General features: G+C 41.9%; 1 protein-coding gene across 4 annotated transcripts in view; it reads right to left on the bottom strand.

Annotated features, from left to right (window-relative positions):
* LOC149444794 (triple functional domain protein) overlaps positions 1-21,885 on the bottom strand; it is a 455,657-nt gene that overhangs the window by 156,846 nt on the left and 276,926 nt on the right. For all 4 annotated transcript variants that reach the window (XM_089654527.1, XM_089654524.1, XM_089654525.1 and 1 more), the window contains exons 33-34: positions 16,475-16,571; positions 8,029-8,272 (exon numbers count right to left, since the gene is read on the bottom strand). In XM_089654527.1, the coding sequence (XP_089510653.1) occupies positions 8,029-8,272; positions 16,475-16,571 (341 nt within the window). The remainder of the gene's footprint in view (positions 1-8,028; positions 8,273-16,474; positions 16,572-21,885) is intronic.

Genomic DNA, 21,885 nt, shown 5'->3' with positions numbered 1-21,885 from the left:
TTACAGCTAACAATAAATGAAACCATGTTATGGTCACTGCTACCCATATGTTCTTTTATATGGACATTCGTAATAAGCTCTGCATGGTTTGAGATAACCAGGTCCAGCAGAGCATCATTCCTAGTAGGGACCGATATGAACTGTACCATAAAATTGTCCTGTATTAGGTTTAAAAATGTTTGCCCTTTAACTGTTCCTGCAGTACCATTACTCCAGTCAATTTCCGGGTAGTTAAAATCCCCCATTATTATCACTGTCCCAGCACTTGCAGTCCTTTCAATCTGTGCAAGGAGCGGAGTTTCCACCTCCTCATTAACACTGGGAGGCCTATAACAAACTCCAATGATTACCTTTGTAGTACGCACCCCCATGTGCAGTTCCACCCATAATACTTCAGCCTCATCACACTCTCCATCAACTAGGTCCTCGTTTACACTCGCTCTGATATCACTTCTCACATAGAGACAGACACCACCACCTTTCCTATTTACTCTATCTCTCCAAAAGAGAACATAGCCAAGAATATTAATGGCCCAGACATGCGAAGAATGAAGCCAAGATTCAGCAATACCAATTAAATCATAGTTCTCTTCATGCAACAAAGCTTCCAACTCACCTATTTTGCTTGGCAGACTTCTGGCATTGGTGAACAAAATTCCAATTCAGAAAAAAGAGAGGGCAAGGAAGTAATAGAGCTGGTGACACAGAAAAGCAAATGATCAGCACAAGCCGCTACCTTATGGTAGTAATCCTTCGTTAGCACACCCTGGACAGAACTGTTGTGTCTAATGTGTTGAAGAAATTACTTCAAACTAAGGATGAACAATAGGGGCGATAAACGGACAGCCCTGTCTAGTACCATTGGATATCCAAAATGGATCTGAATTGGTGTATAACGCGGATACCCACGACAGCATCTGTGTCGGTAACCCTATCTGTTGTAAAGTTTGCAAAAGGAAATTACAGTTTACTCTGTCAAATACTTTTTTCGCATCCATGGACAGGAGTAAGAGCGGGGTATGTGATTTCCGAAACTTGGCAATAATATTAAGAGTCCTTATGGGGTTATCTCGAGCTTCCCGTGTTGGCACAAAGCACACCTGATCCAACAAAATAATTTGAGGTAGCAAAGGGGATAATCGCATGGCGATTATTTTAGTGAAAAGCGGCAAATCACAATTCAGGAGAGAGATGGGTCTATAGTTGCCACATAAAAGTGGATCCTTACCTGACTTGGGACCCACGAATATGCAAGCATGCAAAAGATCAGATGGAACAGCGTCAGTGATAGCATTGAAGAAAGCAGTAAAATGAGGAGCCAGAATCGACTGGTAGGATTTATAATAAGCTACGGTGAAACCATCTGCTTCCAGTGCCTTTCCGGGTTGGGTAGAGGCTAGCATGACTGTGAATTCCTCCGCTGAGATAAGCTGGAACAAGGTGTCCCTTTCATCATCTGTAAGTGATGGAAAGTTTGATTCCTGAATATATTGGCGCATATCCATGAGCATCTGTGAGCTCGGGGAAGACGTTGAGGATCCAAATTGTAAAGTTTAGAGTAAAAATCTCTGAAAGTCTTAGCTATATCTGGTGTGGAGTGAATCTTTTGACCCGACGAGGAGGAAAGGACAGACAGGTGCGGGAATGTTTGGCACGCGGTGCGTTGGCCAATAATCGACCACATTGGTCTCCAAACTCATAGAAGGAGCGTCGGGACTTTAATAAGACATGTTTAGCTTCATAAAGGGAATGCTCGCAAAAAGATTCACGGACCCTCAAGAGGTCAGTTTCAACCGTATGATCCAAGCCCGTCTTATGTGCACATTCAAGGACATGAAGCAGTGTCAGGAGGTCGGACAATTTTTTTGATTTTTCTGCTTGGCCAAGTGGCCATGCTTAATCAAAATTCCTCGTATAAAGCACTTATGGGCAGAACATACGGAGAGCGGGTTTTCCACAGAGCCCACATTATTGGCAAAAAAGTTCTTGAAGTACATCTGCAGCTACGCTTAAGTCCTTCAAAAGAAATTCATTGAGTTGCCAAGATGAAGATTTAGGCTGTGTTGGGTGCACAGACATTTCCAAGAAGATTGGCGCATGATCCGATATGGCGATATTTCCGATTTCTGCCCTGGAGACCTGGGGGATGGTCGAGTGTTTGAGCAGGAAGAAGTAAATTCTAGAATAGGAGCCATGCATGGTAGAATAGAAGGTATAATCTTTTTCCTGTGGGTGTAATATTCTCCAGATGTCCACAAGTTGATGGGAATGGAGAAGGTCTAAAAGATGGTCCCTACCCTTCTTGGATATACAAGAGGAGCCCTTAGAGTCACGGAGAGGTCTAGGGTCAAATCACCACCTAAGATCAAAGTCCCCTACAAAAAGGAGTCGAGTGTAGAGAGGAACTTCTCTAACGTTGGGAGCGGGTCGTAGTTGGGAAAGTAAAAGTTTGCAAGGGTAAATGTATTTGTGTAGATACGACCTTTGATCCTGCTCTTAGGATCCGTTGAGACATCGAGGAATTGCCAGGGAAGGGAGTTCAATATTAGAATGCTGATGCCCTTGTATTTAGAGGATGGAGATGGGCTATGATAACCCGTTGGAAAGTGTTTGTTGTAGAGTTTGGGAATTTTGTCAATTTTAAAATGGGTTTCCTGAAGGAAGACTATTTGCGCTCTATGTCTCCAGAGTTCTGCTAGGCAGCTTGTGCGTTTCTTGGGAGAGTTTAAGCCGTTAATGTTCCAGGATAGGATTTTCAACACCATAGCAGCACCAGCCCCAACCCCAACACATCAACCCCCCTTCCACCGAATGACAAAAAAAAAAAAAAAAAAAAAAAGGGGGGGGGGGGGGGAGGAAAGAGGAGAGGGGAGAGAAGTCAGATAAGAAGGGGAGAGGAAAGAATGTTCAAGTAGGGGTTTGATCGTCCTGTGCATTAGCAGAGTTCATCTCGAGACATCAGCCAGTAGATGTACAGCTGCGTTGTCAAACTCCAAGACGTCAACCCGCCAAGCAAGCTGCAGAATTTCATCTTTTAGAATATAAGAATGTGAACAGCACAGTAAATCTCTAGGCCTATTTGGTAGAGGGTGTTGAAGACCAAGGGACTTGTGTACTCTGTCGAATAGAAATTTCCATGTCCTGTGGACGGTCTAAGTATCTGTTGAAATAGCTGTTACTGTAGATCAGAGCTCTCTTGGTTGTATCGACTCAGGGATCCCATGGAGCCGGATGTTTTGTCGCCAGCTGCGATTCTCCAGATCATCCAGTGATAGTTGGAGGTGAATAATTTGCTTTGATAGGTTTGCTTGTGAAGATTGCAGGGACTGGACAGAGTAGGACGTAGCATCACAATCTTGTTCTACCACCAACAACCGAGAGTCTAGGGCAGATACCTCTTGTTTAAGGCCCTGTACTTCACTCCTCAACGCAGTCTCTACCCTGCTTGCAAGTATCTCAAAGTCAGCTCTGGTAGGTAGTTGTTGAAGTAGAGACCATAGAGTCTGTGCTGTATGTAATTCAGTCATAGTTTGTAGGTCAAAGATAGAGGGCATCAGAGTACTTACAGTGCCCTGAGGGGAACGCCCTGGGTCTATGCAGGCCGGTGTCGCTGCCTGGCTGAGGCTATAGTCCCTTGGACAGGCCAGGCCCTCATCAGAGCCACAAAGTGCTGGGCTGTGCATGCACAGATCCCTGTCATGTGTCAGGGAGAGTGAGCCAGGGGGAGAGATCGCTCAGCGGAGTGAAGGGAGGCAGTAGCTGTGTGTCCTCTTGCCGCGTATCTTGCACCACCAGGACAGAGGCTGCAGACGCCACTGCAGTCACAGGGCGGGTAGGTGCCAAATTAGCAGGATTCTGGAGTAGAGACCGCCGGCTGAAGCGGTCTTAAAGAATGCTCCATAGTAGCGGGATCGGTCCAGAGACCCTCTTTGTCCAGTAGGTGCCGGAGGGGGCGGTAAGGGCTCACAATGTGGGATGTCTGCTGTGGAGAAGCAGCCGGCCGGGAGCTCTGGTGAAGTACGTCTTCATGCAGCCATGCCGAGACTACGCCCCAGATATATTCATGTTTGAGGGGAGCATCCACAGTTGCATGAAGACGTATGGAGCATGCACAAACTGGAAGCATGTACCACCACTGTTGAGTGAGCCAAGCAGCCAGAAAAAGCGGCAGCATCTATTAGCCTCTTTCCTACAGTCTAGAGCAGTGTTTCTCAACTTTTTTCCCAGTCAAGGCATCCTTTAAAATTCTGCACAATCTCAAGGCAGCCATTACAAAATGTAAAAAACTAAATTAATAGGTTTACAAAATGCCACATTTGCACATGTAGGACACTCAAAATTAAAGGCGATTTATACTTCCAAGGCAAATACACATTTGCACACTGGCACCAATTTGTATTCCATTGTTTCTCTTCTCCCTCAGTTTCTCTTCCTCACTCAGCTAGTGTAAGCCCAATGCAGAGGGGAGGGAAGGGGCAAGCAAAGATGCTATGCAGGTGCCCGATATCCTTATCAACTGATGACATCAATGGTTATGTCGCTGGCCGCATAAAGTTATAATAGGCACAATGAAAACCTGTGGTTTTGTGTAACTAAAAGGCAGGCTTGATCCTCCTGCTGGCTCGTATATAATTTTTGGGCAATTTTTGGCATTTTGTCAAGGCACCCCTGAAGAAACCTGAAGGCACTCTGGTTGGAAAAGGCTGCTCTAGAGCAACCACTGGGGCTGGGATGTAGGTGGAGATAATGTATTTGAGAGGCTCTGCCTCCTTTTCCAAACCTCAAATTTCCCAAGCATTTACAGAATGTTTTTAAAAGAAGAGGGGATGGTACACTGTGGTAACCATGTTCCTGTCCTAACGCTTTTGAGACATGTTGCTACCATCAAATTCAAAATTACCTCACAACTTAAAATGGAAAAGGTTCTTAGCTTTAAACATTTGATTTTTTTTTATAATTGTCTATTGTGAATAAAATATGGGTTTATGAGTTTTGAAAATCTGGTTTTATGTAGATTTTACACAGCATCCCAACTTTTTTTGGAATTGGGGTTGTAACTTCTCTACTTTATGGCAGGGAAAAATATCTTGAGATGCCTGTGCCAGAAAGACCTCATGCCTCTTGGTTTGTGCCACAACGAGTGTGTGAGGACATTCTGATTTTTGGCTAAACTTATAGTCAGTGTAGGTGAGGCAGTACACAGTGCTTGCAGCTAATAGTGACTTCTGGTCACAGAAGTGGTGACAGCCTCTGGAGAAGGTCAGACACAGTGTATCCACATGCTGCCAATAAAGGGCCAAGCTGCATGCCTGCTATGGGAGCCTGAGTCAAGGTGCTGGAGTTGTGTTGGATCTTACTTTGGAATGAGGGAGCCACTATTAACTTGAGAGCAACTTGGAATTTCCTCAGGGTATGCAGTGGACTCACTACTGTTTGTCCCATGCTCCAATACACTTGTAATTGGCCAGCCAAAAGATGGAAGGACTCTCAAAAGATTTAAAAAACTACTGAGGCACAGAAACATTTTCAAATGTATTATGAGATGGTGAAAATACAGGTCATCTACTGGCCATTATAGCTTGTTCACAGCAAACCCCAACCTATATAGCAGGTCTTTGAGATGGAGATATTACCCATAATACTGTGGATAATGAGGCTGCATTTCAAACTTTTTAAAAACATCTCTATAGCTCCCATGCCCTTCATCTTTAGAACATATATTGGGATCAATAGTCCTTCCCAATTAGAAAAGGCAGATATAAACAGCTATGGGAGGTCATGCAAAGCGTAATATCATATGATGGGTGTAATGAGTTTGCCCCAATCTGGAATAATATACACTAGGACAATCATAATAAGGGTTGGTGCTCATGGACTTTGCTTTATGTCATCTGTATAATAACGTAATAACGTGATTTGTGGATTCAGCATTTTCCGTGCAAAGGGCTTATTTTGTGATATTTGTGGTTAGAATAGAGTTGGGTATTCACAATGAGTTATTTCCATTCAATCGGTGGGTTGAAAGAAAAACACTCACTGCATCCATACATACGATGTGGATGCAGAAATCTCTCCCACTGCGCTATTCTATTCCGACAGTGGGAACTTCCCATCAGTTGCAACAGCTGATCGAATGCTGGTTTTCCAGCAGCACCGTTCAATAGAAGCTACACTAATGACTGGCTTTTGTTGAACTGAGTGGGGTACACAGGAATTGAAATTTGGCCAGTTCCTGCTGAAACAGTCAACAGTTTTGATACGTGTATACCCAGTTTAAGTGCTTTAATATATGTACTTGATTATATACTCCTATGATATAATCTTCTCCAATAATGATTTATCCAATTACATCACTATGATAACCTTGCCTTTGTGTCTACCCCATCAATGTTCTATACTATACCCTGTATAAATTTGTATACCATGTGAATACTATTTGAGGGGATTTATGATATGGAACAGAAGATTGATATTTGAATACTGGCCAATGGTTGTCTATCCTCACCTTTTACCATGTTACATATTAATGTAAAATATAACATTAAAAAAACATTATGTGATTAAAAAATCATAATGAATATGTGAGGTCTCTGACACTGTATGAACGGTATCTTTGAATGTAAATTTGTAACTAGTGTAACCATGTTGTGTTCCCACAGGGCAGATTTTACTCATCTCTAAAGGTCATCTTTTATTTAGACTATAGTTTTATTATAGTTCCAATGGTGTCAGTAGAAAAGATAACAATTCTCAGTCAGCTGATGGGAGGAATGTTTTTGTTTTATACAGTTTCTATATCATATGGAGAGACTATGGGGGAGTTGCCATCAAATACAGATTGTTATTTGTTGACCAAAATATGAGCAATGTACAACCAACAAAATGTTAGAGAGCAATTTCCATCTGAAGCGCCTCATGCTGCTATGTCATTTGATGTGCTAATGAATAAATTAAGCAAGCTTCATCTTGGACTGAGAAAAATTACTTAGGAGTCTCCTAATTTGACTTTGATTGACAATAAAGGTATAAGTGCAACAGTCTCACTCTTTCCCCCTTCCTCCCTCTTCGTGCATTTATAAAACATCTTGTATTCCTATTCACATAATACATTTGTATTATGCATTTTGTGATTAGAATGGGTGATACCGTTGTTCATCCCCTCCCCTCCCCTTGACCAGTTAAAAAAAAAAATGCCTTGTGTTTTGTGAGCAAAAGATGAGATGTTTTATCACAGGGTCAGGGGGTGAAGAGTGTGACCACTACTGCACTGTACAAGACAAAGGCAGAACAGCAGAGCTTTGAAGATGAAAGCTGACAGTAGTATAAGGTATACAGTTTAAGCAATAATTAAGCTAGACCAATCTAAAGTTAAAAAACGTGTTTTTCCTTGAAGCACTGCTTAAAAATTGTTGGTTAGTACCAAGATGTGTTTGAGATAACAGACGTTTTTAGAATGTTTTATAAATAATCTTAATAACAGAAGTTTTCAGAATGTTTAATAAATAATCTTGATAACAATAAGGCCTCATTCACATGGGTACAGTAGCCCATACAGTGTGGATGAGCCCCTTGTATATTAGGAGGAGCCACCTGGAGCTGCATGCAGGCAGCCCATGATTCTTTACAGAGATGTAGGAAATAAAAGAACAAAGACACTTGTGCCAATGTGACAGGTGTGCATGGGTGAGTAAATGGTTTCAAATGAACATTGTCTGCATTCGGACTCGCTCCTGCGCACCAGTCACATTTGGATGAACAGCTGTGCCCATAGAGCAACTGCATCTCAATGGAGAAAGAAGCACTGTCTGCTCACAGCTCCAATTGCATAAATAAGGCACTTTTACACACTGTATGGACCACAGTGCCCATGTGAATAAACCCTAAAATAAAAGGATTTGTGGTGGTTGCATATAAGTTGAAAAACAATACCCTGGAAGATAATTCCATCATGTCCCAATAAACCTATTGCACTTTTTTTAAATTATTATTGTTTTTTTTATTTTTATTTATTGATTTTTTTAACTCTACCTTTGTGATTAAATATGCCTTCCATTTCCATGCTGCTCCTTGAGTGTGCAATGCAAAGTGAGCTACAAGGAACTAAGCCCTCTGCAGCTGGCGATTTGTCTGTGGTCCGAACCAAGCACCATTCAGATCGGTCATGCTGTTTCTCTAAAATTTCAACAGTCTGTCCCCTTCGTATCGTCAGTTCATTACTGTTACAAGCAGTGAAATCTTGGATGACCACAGTCAGCTCACACCCACCAGAAAGCTGTAAAACACACAAGAATAAGAAGTTTCATAAAATATAACTTTGTTTACACCTTTGTACATATATTCATGTCTTAAAGCAGGTCCAAACTGATTCACAAAAATCTCATATAAACATGTTAATGGCATTTCAAAATGTTTTATCTTTTTAAATCTGTATCTTCATTAAATGTAATGCCTAGTGATCCTGCCATAAAGAGCCAGGTACTTCCTGTTATCAGTTGACATCTGCCTCCCAACTTTGCTCCTGTGTTGTCACCCTGTCACACATGCAGTTAGGACTACAAGCAGCTAAGCTGGCACACACTGCACAAGCATAGTCAAAAGTAATCACTATCATGACACCAGCTTTGCAACTGCGATTTGTGGAGTGTTTCCACATAGAGAAAAGAGATTGCCAAGAGAATGATGGGGATTAGCAACAATGGGATCAATAAAGGATAGGGTTAAAAAAGGAAGACTTTAGGTTTTGACTATGGTTTATATCCTGCCACCTTCAGGTTAGGACACTGGCAAAATTGTTAGGCTAGCTGATGTAGCTCGTTCCCACTTCCAGAAATCCTTCTGAATATTTTTTTTTTTTTTTTTTTAACAAGCAGTCACAGGAAAATGCCAGGACAGGGAGGAGGATATATAGCACTCTGTATTCTACAGGGATTTTAAAGTTAAATCACAAATCCTAATTTTCAAATCTTACAGGACAGGACACTGGCTCTTGACCATGGGATGTCCCCAAGCAACAAAACTGAGGTGTAGGCAACATGGCAAATAATGCCAACAAACCCAAAACAAGGGAATCATGCTGCCTAATCAAAGAGATGCTTTAACCAAATTTTTGCTGAAGTTGGTGTCAGCAGAGGCTTGAACATTAACCTGGCAAAACTTCACAGCAAGTGAACAGAAGACCAGGTGGCGGCCACGCAAATCTGACAGAGCAGATGCCTGGTACTGGAAAGCCTAGGAGGAACTGACTGTAGAAGTCCAGTGATACAATGAACATTGACAGGGAAAACAGGATTCCTATCCTTCGGGAAGTACACCTTAGTGGTAAGCAATGAGAGATAGTGGAATGAGATGCAGGACAGCCCTTTTGAGAGAGCCCGCAGGCAGGACAAACTAAGAATTCAAAGTTCAGGTGGACGCAGTGGTCGAGAGATAAACCTGAACTTTACTACATCTTAACAATATGGAGAAATCTCTTTAGGGTGCTTGGAATCAGATGAAGAAGGATGATGTCCTGATTAAGGTGTAAGAAGTAAACCACTTTGGAGAGAAAGGAGGCTTGAGGCCTCAAAATCACCTTGTTTTTGTAGAACAAAGAATATTTCTACAGGATAAGGCCACCAGTTCTGAGACACATCTTGCAGACATGATAGCCACAAGAAAAAAATTATGAGTAAGGTCGGCTAAAGTAATATCCTGAATGGGCTCAAAAAGGAAGCTTCTAGTAGAGCCAAAAGGACTAAATTGGGATCCCAAGGCGAGACAGGTGTACAGACGGGAGGAGCAATGTGAGCTATCCCTTTAACAAAGGCCTTTATCAGAGAATGAAAAGCTAGCTGTTGGCCAATGCCGAGACTTGTCCCTTCTGGGTGCTCAGGACAAGATTGGCACCAGTCCAAATTGTAGCCTATTGTACCAGCCCTCACACCATGTGAAGCAAGTCTTTCAATAGCAATGACAGACCGTGTGAAAGGTTAATTTACTAACTTTAAGCAGCATAGGACAAACAGAGTTAGGGAAACCCTTCTTTCCAAGGTCTTGGGTTTTAACAAACAAGCCATCAAAGCAGGTAACAAAGCAAAATGGTTGACTGGTCCTTGGAACAGTCGGTCTGATCACTCTGGAGGTGCCCATGGAGTAACTTCCAGAAGCTGAAGTATGGCCCAAGTCATTCTGGCCCAATTTGGTGTCACCAAGATCAACTGAATGCCTCCATCTCGATTCCATGAATAGTTTCGGAAAAATCTTTAACAGAGGGAAGGCATGTATAACCCAGAACAGTGTGTCCTATGCAACAGAGTTTTGGACTCCTGAATCTGTCCACCTTGTTGTTGAAGCAGGATATCAAAAGGTCTATGACTGGCAACCCCCTGCAGTAAAGGATTTCCTGGAACACCTCAGGCTGAAGAGACCATTCCTCTGCATTCAGGCATTGACATTTTAGAAAGTCTGCCTGCTAATTTTCTGCTATGGGAATATGCCTTTCGGCCCAAGCCAGAATGGGCTCAGTTTCATGAAGGGCATAGGCTGTGGCATTTTCTGAAATAAATCTTGCTGATCGCCCCTGAAGCTGGTTGGTGCAGTGAAGTGGGGAAAGGTCAATAACCATTAATGGAAAGTCTAGACTCCCTTGAGGACCATGCCCCTTGGACCGTTTGCGTCTCTAGGAAACTTTCACAGCCCAACAGGCTGGAATCCATCTTGAGAACCACCTGAATTAATGAGAGAAAGTACTTCCGTGACTCAAGCACAGAGATGATTAACCACCAATTCAGAAATATCCTGGCTTTGGCATGGCCAAATACTATGGAAGCTTGTCTCATGCAGTCAGCACATTCAGCTGCAGAGGCTTGGCGTGAATCTGGGCAGACATCCCTACCTTGAATGAGGCCACCACAATTGAATGAGGCCCAATAACCATTAATGGAAAGTCTAGACTCCCTTGAGGACCATGCCCCTTTGACCGTTTGGGTCTCTAGAAAACTTTCACAGCCCAATGGGCTGGCATCCATCTTGAGAACCACCTGAATTAATGAGATTAAGTACTTCCGTGACTCAAGCACAGAGATGATTAACCACCAATTCAGAAATATCCTGGCTTTGGCGTGGCCAAAGACCATGGAAGCTTGTCTCATGCAGTCAGCACATTCAGCTGCAGAGGCTTGGCGTGAAGCTGGGCAGACATCCCTACCTTCAATGAGGCCACCACAATTGAATGAGGCCCAATACATTCTGCACTACTACACATCTGACAGCCGGAATATTTTTTGGAGTGCAGCGTATAGACATGAGCTTGAAGGGTTAACACTCATCTGGGAAAAACACTTGGGCTTGGGCCATAGCCAAGCCTTGGTCCAGGTACTCCATGCAGTGTGCTGGATCCAACGTAGACTCCTGAAGGTTGAAAATCCACCATAAGCTCAAGTGTCTATATTGTCTGCCACATTCGCCACTAGGGTTGGGACAGAGTGATTCTTGAAGAGAAGGTTGTCCAAATATATTATAATTTGATTATCCTGAAAGCACAGCAGCACAGAGATTGGGGAAAGCACCTTGGTAAAGACCTGAGGGGCCATGGACAGGCTAAGGGGAAAGACCAAAAAATGGAAATGCTGCTCACCCATTGCAAATCACAGGAATCGATGATGCAGGGGAAAATGTAAATATGTATCCTTGATGAGTATTGATGCAGTGATGCAATTAAAGATTGGGTGGATTTCATTTGGAACTTTTGGAACCACAAGAAATTGTTGAGGACCTAGGATAGGACAAATGCCCCCCCATTGGCCATAAAAACTGTAAAAAGGTTTGAAAAAAAGCACTTAATCATTCCTTGGAAGGGACAATCACTAAGAATTCTCACCTAGTGCTCATGTAAGCATGAATGTGCAGCATCTTCTTGCTGCTAAATTAGTTTACAGACATAGTTTGTAAGAAATGTTTATAAAGAATTTTTAAATTACTTTTTTGAGAGTCACTAGACATCTATAATAAAGCAGTTAACAACAGAAAGGGTTCGCTGTTACCTAGTAAGAAGGTAAGACCTCTGCTTCAAGAGCCAAGTCCTCCACTCAGTTCTGTTTCAATTCCTAGATGTTCAAATCAGTCTGGTGTCAAGTCCTCTTCACAATGTAGGGGCACCACTATTCTAGCTAGTGGGGGTGTTTATTGGCCTTTTTGTCTGGCTGGACTCAAGGCATATCAGATCTATAATTCTGAGACGTGGTGTCACATGGGGACAGGTTGGAGTTCTGCTCCTTTTTGCCTCTTAGTTTAATTCTGTCCACCACTTAAATCTCCAATTAGATTGCAGGCCCTTTAGATTGCCTTGCAGAAGCGTTGTACTTAGCATGACCTGTGATGTCATCACACCTATCAGCTGGATTGCGGAGGTGCTTTACAAGCCCAGTCACTCATGTACTTTGTGAGTTACATTCTTTCAATAAATTTTATATGGTTCAAATAGCTTCATTTTATGCACAAACGTTTAGCGGGAGCTGCACCAAAATTTCCCTAGCATTTGAAAAGTGGTGCACACTACAATCATGGCCCCAAAAACCTATCTGAAGTGCCACTAGGCCAAGGACACAACAAACGATTTAAACGTTTTGTAACACCAGATTGCTCAAGACTTGCAGCCCACCACTCTGTGCCCAAGGTAGGGGCCTACTGTGCAGTGACTACCCTCAGGCTGCAGTGTCAGTCCCTAAAGAGGAGGGGGCAATGTCCCGGACTCCCCACACCAGAGTTATGGTTCCTTCCCAGTGGAGAACCCACCAGGTGGGGACTTCTTAGTCACCAACTATGGGAGGGTTTCAAGGACTGGAATATTGGAAATACTAAAATACTGGAATTCGGATCACCACTTCCCTGGACCTGAAGAGCAGTCTGCAGCTAACTGCACTGCTGTGCACAGGATGTGTCCCAAATGCTAAGATCAGTGTCAAAGACAACGTTACAGGCCAACCCTGTGCTACTGAGGAGTGACTGATTTCAGCAAATGGAAGAAGCAATTTCATGTGAAGAACCAATCATAGGCTTCAATCGCCCAGATATATCAAAATTACAAGCCAGAACCTGCTCTTCGTAGAGAGAAGTCGTCCATCAGCTAACACTGGCAAAAAACTGAGGATTGTTGGGAGTGGGAGAGGTTATTTAGGCTGTCACAACAACTTTGTCTTCCAATAGCCTCACCTGAAGTTGGTGTAGCATTTAACCCTTGGTCAAGACTTAAAGGAGCATGTGTCCTGCACTGTACAAATAAGGCAAATACAGCATTTAAAAAAATAGGATTTAGAATACATAGCACATTAGCAAACTAAATGTACCCAAGTTATAGTTTAAATAAACATTAAATCAATTTCATTAGCAGACCCAGTCTGATGCAAACAACTGAACCAGGACTGTACACGTTAGGCCAAAGGATATTGACAGTGAAATGACAGTTCAAACATGGCTGTCACAATCATATTTCCCCCAAGCACACTCACTCTGCCTGGTATTTTACCAGCTACTCCTCTCTCTTATCTCTGTCAACACCTATTCTGCCTCTCACAAGGTTCCAGTCATTTTCTCTATATTTCCACTCCACCCTTGCCATAAACAGCTTTCAATCCATTGCCTCTGGGCCCACCTGGTTTATAATGCATTGCTGTTCTGACGCCTCCAACTTTATTTCCCTTGTTATTTTACAATTGTAGAACACTAAGTGTATTTGAAGCATGTGTAAATGCAAAAAGAAAAACATCTCTGGAACACCTCCCCATTTTACCTTGTTTATTACCTAAAACAAGTTCCAAAAATTACTTTTGCAGAAAAACTTTTGCTTTGCCAGAAGAAAAGTATGCGCCTGCCTACCTTTCTTCTTGACAATGCAATCAACTCTCAATTTACGCTACTGCTCTGAATGTAGTGTCAGCCCTGCCCACTTAATTTCTGATTGATGACACAGACTTCTCATCTCCATAGCCACTCCTTGTGCACAGGCAGAAAGCAAAGGAAGCTCTCTGCTTGTAAGATTTAAAGTGACATTAAACCCAAAAGGAAACATTTCTTACATTTCAGCTTAATTCTTAAATAGGATGGCTCCATTTGTTTTGTTTTTTAGGCTCTCTTTCCTTTATTTTTACCTGGCGATATAGCTAGTAAGAACAAGCTGTCCTGCAGATGTAGCAGTTGGAGAGTTGAGACATACCATTTGACATTGACAGGGGAGCGTTCAATGTACAGTATTTATTTTTATTTATTTATTTATTTTTTAATTCATGGAAAACCTTTGTCCCAAAAGGAAAAAAAAAGGTGCTTTACCTGCTTAAATGTGTTAGCTGGAGTTTGGTTTGTGTTTGTTAGTGTATCTCAATATGCTTGCACATATAACACTACCCTCCCCAAACTGACACTATATAGGAACTGTGTTACTGGCAGGAGCACCAACTTAAAAAAAAAAAAAAAAAAAGGAGGGAAGAGCATAAAAAAAAGAAAACTAATGCAGCCACAAGATCTAGTGATTGGTAAGCTGCAATATATTACATTTTTGGTTTGGGGTTTAATACCTACCGCCATAAGGCGCTCTCTCTCTCTCTCTATATATATATATATATATATACACATACAGGTGAAACTCGAAAAATTTGAATATCGTGCAAAAGTTCATTTATTTCAGTAATGCAACTTAAAAGGTGAAACTAATATATGAGATAGACTCATTACATGCAAAGCAAGATAGTTCAAGCCGTGATTTGTCATAATTGTGATGATTATGGCTTACAGCTCATGAAAACCCCAAATCCACAATCTCAGAAAATTAGAATATTGTGAAAAGGTGCAATATTCTCGGCTCAAAGTGTCCCACTCTAATCAACTAATTAAGCCATAACACCTGCAAAGGGTTCCTGAGTCTTTAAATGGTCTCCCAGTCTGGTTCAGTAGAAATCACAATCATGGGAAAGACTGCTGACCTGACAGTTGTGCAGAAAACCATCATTGACACCCTCCATAAGGAGGGAACGCCTCAAAAGGTAATTGCAAAAGAAGTTGGATGTTCCCAAAGTGCTGTATCAAAGCACATTAATAGAACGTTATGTGGAAGGGAAAAGTGTGGAAGAAAAAGGTGCACAAGCAGCAGGGATGACCGCAGCCTGAAGAAGATTGTCAGGAAAAGGCCATTCAAAAGTGTTGGGGACTTTCACAAGGAGTGGACTGAGGCTGGAGTCAGTGCATCAAGAGCCACCACACACAGACAGATCCTGGACGTGGGCTTCAAATGTCGTATTCCTCTTGTCAAGCCGCTCCTGAACAACAAACAACGTCAGAAGCGTCTTACCTGGGCTAAAGAAAAACAGACCTGGTCTGTTGCTCAGTGGTCCAAAGTCCTCTTTTCTAAAGAGAGCAACTTTTGCATCTCATTTGGAAACCAAGGACCCAGAGTATGGAGGAAGAATGGAGAGGCACACACTGCAAGATGCTTGAAGTCCAGTGTGAAGTTTCCACAGTCTGTGTTGATTTGGGGAGCCATGTCAACTGCTGGTGTTGGTCCACTGTGCTTCATTAAGTCCAAGGTCAACGCAGCCATCTACCAGGAGATTTTGGAGCACTTCATGCTTCCTTCCGCAGACGAGCTTTATGGGGATGCGGACTTAATTTTCCAGCAGGACTTGGCACCTGCCCACACTGCCAAAACCTGGTTCAATGACCGTGGGATTAGTGTGCTTGATTGGCCAACAAACTCGCCTGACTTGAACCCCATAGAGAATCTATGGGGCATTGCCAAGAGAAAGATGAGAGACACGAGACCGAACAATGCAGAAGAGCTGAAGGCCGCTATTGAAGCATCCTGGTCTTCCATAACACCTCAGCAGTGCCACATGCTGATAGCTTCCATGCCATGCAGCATTGAGGCAGTAAGGGGCCCAAACCAAGTACTGAGTACATATGCATGCTTCTACTTTTCAGAGGTCCGATATTGTTCTATGTACAATCCTTGTTTTATTGATTGCATGTAATATTCTAATTTGAGATTGTGGATTTGGGGTTTTCATGAGCTGTAAGCCATAATCACCACAATTATGACAAATCACGGCTTGAACTATCTTGCTTTGCATGTAATGAGTCTCATATATTAGTTTCACCTTTTAAGTTGCATTACTGAAATAAATGAACTTTTGCACGATATTCTAATTTTTTGAGACACTGAGACACACACACACACACACACACACACACACACACACACACACACCTCTTAAAACCCTTTTAATGGTGTATTTAGTAGACAAAATGGTAGGGAAAAAAAAAAAGTTTACATACAACTGAGGAAGAAAACACTTGCATACATGAAATGCTTGCTTTATTATTATTAACCTATCCACCTAACATATTATTAACCTACTTGGTCAAAGAGTTACTAGTTGCAGGCAGAAACCCAGAACCTTAAAACATAACAACTACGAACATTTTAAGAAATGGTATTACATTATCTTACCTTATCACTGTCGAGTGTATTTTGTGAAGTTCTAGATGCTATTGAAATTGTATCAGGTTGACTGCCATCTCCCTGACTGTCCAAGTCTTCACCATCCCTGCAAATTAAATTTTAAATGTTCACATAACTTACAAAATATACATTATATTAATTAGATATGATAGCACATAGTATAATACACTCTTTTCATAGTTTACTATCTAAACTTAAGAAAAAAATGTTTATATTGCAAATTACCAGTCATTAGATGTGGTGATACCATTAGCATGTCAGTACCACTTCCTATCCTAGGGTAACAATACTCAGTGCCCACACAGTATCTGTGTAGACTTAAGGTTGTCACTTTGGGGACAGGACTACAGAAACCTCCTCTCTTCTTTTTATCAACTAACAGAGAAGATATTCTGTAGCTCTAAGACAGGGGTCTCCAAATATTTGACTTGCTACAAGATTTTATCCGGCCTGCAGTAACTTTGATGTGGAGGGAGGGCTTCTGATGTGAAAAGGGAGCTCTGGATTTGTAAAGGAGATCTTATGTGCAAGGGAGAATCTGATGTAATAGGGAGCTTCTGATGTGAAATAAGAGGGGTTCTGCTGCGAAAGGGGGGGGGGGCACTCCTGATAAAAAAGGGGGGACTTTTCATGTGTGGGGGGGGGGGGGGGAGTTGTTTCTTGGAGTAGGTTTATTTATTTACAGTTTTACAATTCGTTTATAAAAAGGATTATTTTCAGCCCACAATTATTTATAAAATATACAATGTGGTCCTCCTACTGAAAAGATTGGAAAATCCTGCTCTAAGAGAAAACTGGGAATAATCAGCAGAGAGCACAAGAGTGCATCAGTTGACAAGATTTCTGGCTCGATTAGCTTAAAAGGAGTGCAGGGGAGATGATAGGGATTTAATAGTCCCTTGATATCTCATTTAAGAGAAAGTTTCACTTCCAATGTGCTTTTCAGCCCCTATGTGATAGCTTTCAGAGAAAAAAAACAAGCAATAAGGAACCAGAACAGAGGCCAAAACATAGTCTAGATGCTCACCAAAGAGATGTCGACCTAAAAAAGGCATACACTCCAAGCATTTTTTTACAAGCTGGTTCAGTGGACCAGTATTTAAGCCAAAGAACTTGGCACATCTGAACAAACAGAAGTCTGGAAACCTGCTATAGAGAATCCCCAAGAAGGTCCACACAATATCATAAAGCCTTTGTAAAAAGTTAAAGTACAAAAGGATCTATGAGATTAGAATGTGGGTCACAAGCCATACATGTGGACCAAACCACAAGGGTCTCACAGTTTTCCACAGAGATAATGACAAGGTGCTTGGCAGGTTCCACTAGCATAAGAGAAGCCTTAAAAAGGGAAGCTTTTTGTGCACCTTTGTGTCCTTAAAGTGGTTGTAAACCCTTACATATACCCAATGACCGGCCTAAGTAGTAAGTTGCACTGGTCTATCTGCAGCCCTCTGTTCTCTAAATTCCTTTCAAAGTGCAAAATGCACACAGAATCTCAGCTCTGCAAAGCAGGGGGAAGAGAGCGGAAGTTACACTCTACAGAGCTCAGTGAGGGGAACTCTAAGAGCTGAGTGGAGAGAAGGGACATACCCACCCCCCTTCAAAAAGCACACAGGAACAGAGTTGAGCTGGTCAATTACAGCCTGTGTGTGTGTCCCCTGTAACCTTTTTTCTCTTGGTGTCAGGAATACTTGTCAGATGTGATTAACGCAGGTAGAGGAATAAGACCGCAAAAAAAAAAAAAAAGAGTGTTCTGAACTGAGACAAGCACACGCTATGAAGGGGTACACTTTGTTCATATTTCATTTCTGAGGTTTACAACCACTTTAAAATACCAAGATACACCATATGGCATCTATTAAGGCTGGCAATAGCAGAATCCACAGAAGGAACTGCCTTTTTCTGTTATATAAAACTCCTGTTCCACTGGATATTGCTGGGAAAAACGTTTTTTGGAGCTATAAAAACTTTTCAGGATACGAGTCACCGAATAAAGCTTCCTCAACCACAGAGTGCACAGGAAAGGTTTTTAGCAGCTGAGGAGCCTTCTTGGAGCTATATAGTTAAATTCTGGTTGGACGAAATCCAGAGGCTCCAGTTTTAAGCAGGAGCACACTTCATCCACCATCACAAAAATGTTATGTAATTTTGGAGAGAATGGTCAAAATGGCCTCTTCCTGCTGAAATTCTTCTGAACCAGAAGAAAGTGCCCCCTCTTCCCTTTTTTCAGATAATAAAAACTCTCCTGCTCTCTATGGCAGGGGAAAAGATAAAACAGAATCTGGGAAAGAGCAAGGAGAAACTGAAGGGAGCCTCTTGTGGTCCACGAGGCTAAGGATTTCCAGCATGGCGGTGAGCCATCCCATAAAATCAGTTCTGTTAACCTATCCTCAGGAAAGATGCAACTGAACTGGAAGAGTCCAGAGAACCGCAACAAAGCTAACAAAGGCACAGGAGAACCTCAGTTATGAGGAATGACATTAAAACGTATTCTCCTTGGAAAAGAGACAATTAAGGGGGGATATGATTACAACATACAAATCTTTCAATGAGGACTCTAGCATTGGTTGGAAACAATTTAACCTAAGGTCCCTAAAGAGGACACATGGCCAAACAATGATGTTGGACAAGAAGCAGTACTTTACTGTTAGAGTGGTGTGGATGTTGAACTCCGTTCCACACAGTGGGGAAGATTTACTAAAGCTGGTTCACTCAGAACTTGGTGCACCTCTGCTTGCTAACCAAATCAGCTTTTAATCTCAGCTTGTTCAATAAAGCTTTGGAAAAGCTAACTCGTTTCTATGCAGCAGTGCACCTGATTTTGCACTCTCCAGCTTTAGTAAATAAACCCTAGTTGGTGGTGTCAGCAGGAAAACTTCTACCAGCTATGTAATACGTTTCCTTTAATCTAGACTGTTCTGACTAGTGAATTTCTTATTGCATTCTTTGTAGTACTGAAATACTGATAGTGGCCCATGTCTTTTTTTTTTTTTTTTTAAACTTTGTTGCCCGATGGAATGCACTGTAGTTGTTTAATATGTCCTTAAAGTGGACCTTTTCTGAAATAACAGATATTCTAGAATTTATTTTGCGAGCCGTCTAGAACTGTTGTGCATGTGCATTCCTTTTCATTTTGTACTATTGTTTATTATTTCTCAGTTTTAGATTACTGTTAAAACTGTCAAGCTTACTAGCATCACACTTTGGATATCTTGTTTGAGCCTCCCTTCCTTCTCAATTTTCCCTACCTCTACATTCAATGCCCACCTTGACCCTTGTTCTCTGCATGGTATATCCTTCACTGACCCCTAGACCCTTCCACTGCCAGGCCCTGCGCTCCACTTTTAAACTCAGGTGGCTAGGCGATTTTTGTAATTTTTACCTTACAGCTTTCAGAGTTTGTAAAAGACCCACCAAACCATATATTTTCTGAAAGCACATGACTAGTAGAATAAAAAAAGTTGCTACTAAATTTTTAGACCCCACAATATTTGTGGAAACATTTATCAAAACAGTATTTTTGCTACAAATACACTAAAATTATTAGCATATACAAGCACAGCAAATTTTACAAAATTCCTGCTAAATTCCTAATATAAAAGCTTAGCCTGCATTGAGTTAATAACAAATATTTTTACATTTTAAATAGCGACTTTTTCAAAAATGGTGAAAATCGAATGTAAGCAAAATCTAAAAAGACAAAATTTTCAGACACTCCTATTCATGCCAGTTGGGAAACAGTGGCTCCAAGGACAGATGTGACATCTATGTGGGCATAGATGCATGGCCCCAAATGCAGACAGTGTGAGTACAGGGACGTGCGCCCATATGGATGTCAAGTTGGGAGCAGTGGCTGTGTCCCATGCACCCGCTGCATCCCAATAGATTTGGATGGGACTGCCTGCATAGGAATGCACAGAACACTGTGCATTCCCTTGTAGCAGTGTCCTAGCTGACATCAATGGTACTGCCTGCATGGGAATGAACGGAGCACCTGAGCATCCCTGTGTAGCTAAAACATGGCCCTGCAGTAGTATGCCTTGGGTGTACGAGGCCTTATGCTTTGTCTAGACCTTTGTCTAGACATGCAATGCATGCGGCTGTGGTTAGTTTGTCTGCAAAATTGGGATAAAATAGGTGGTGAGGAGATGTTGCATCACTTCCTCACTGCCTGTAGCCTCTGGAGCATAGCCATGGGCTTCAGAGGTAAGGGAGATATAGAACGTCTAAATCTACCCTTAGCCCTGGGCATGTAGCTGAATCGCACTGCTCTTGCAAGATGTGCAGGGCTGCCATTCATTCTGAATGGTACCTCCACGCATCTCAGCCCACACCGCGATCGTGGGTGTGGAAAGCAGGGAAACTGCATGGTTAAAAACACATGACGTTGCCCTGCGGATGCGTTTTGGAAAAGGTACATACACCTTTCTTGTTGCATGAAACTCTGGCACAGCGGCTTATTTAAATGAATGGGCTGCCATGTCCACGCAAACATGGGCCACACGTCCTGCACTAGTGTGTTCCTATCCTTACTATTTTTTTATTTATACATTTTTTTAATTTTTTAATTTTTGTTAACCAAAAAACATTAATACTTTTTTCATTTTTGGGGGGGACTTTGGAAAGACATCAGGGGTCTAAACTGACCTCTAAAGTCTTTTTTGAGATAGTCCCTTTCTATACAGCCTGAGCTGCACTGTAGATGAATGGATAGAAGTCTGTATAGACATTACACTTTTCTATCTTAGAGAGGTGGTAATGACATGATTGCTATTTACAAATTAAGCAATCCTGACTGTAGTGATCGTAAATGGTTTAAGAAACCTGAAGGTGGGAAATGTCTAATTTGAAAACGCACAGGGTATTTTTTTTTATAGTTACTACTAGGTGATTTCCGTAATGCGTACAATATGCAGGGAATGTATATTCTTAGAGGACTCAAACTGACACACACTCACACAACACAGGTCAGACCGAATGGACTGGTGTCTTTTTCCAACCTTATTGTTAGCCTGAGGAATAATTTTGGCTGCATTAAGTGGGACCAGAACTTACTGATGTGCTTATAGTCACCTGAAACTAATAAGATGCTGGAGAAGAGCTGTAAGAACCTGAAAGGTGAGCTTTAACCAACATTTTTTTTCTACTTTTAAATGTGGAGAAGGGATAGAAAATATATAGGACTGAGCTAAGGGCAGGTGGATTCCAGACAGTAATTGCTACATGAATTATCTTCCCTTATTCAAGATGGCCTCAACTAGAACTGCTGGGGGGGGGGGGGGGGGTTGAAAGTGATTTCACAAAAAAAAGCATGGACCTAAAAAAATAAATAAATAAGAAAAAGTTTTCATTGCGAAAAGAGGTTGTCTGTTCCCCCACTCTATCAAGAGCTAATGATC

This window comes from Staurois parvus, unplaced genomic scaffold, assembly GCF_062004578.1.
Source record: "Staurois parvus isolate SC_StPar_1 unplaced genomic scaffold, SC_StPar_1.0 ptg000772l, whole genome shotgun sequence".
Lineage (NCBI taxonomy): Eukaryota > Metazoa > Chordata > Amphibia > Anura > Ranidae > Staurois > Staurois parvus.
This window is presented reverse-complemented; position numbering and strand designations above follow the sequence as displayed.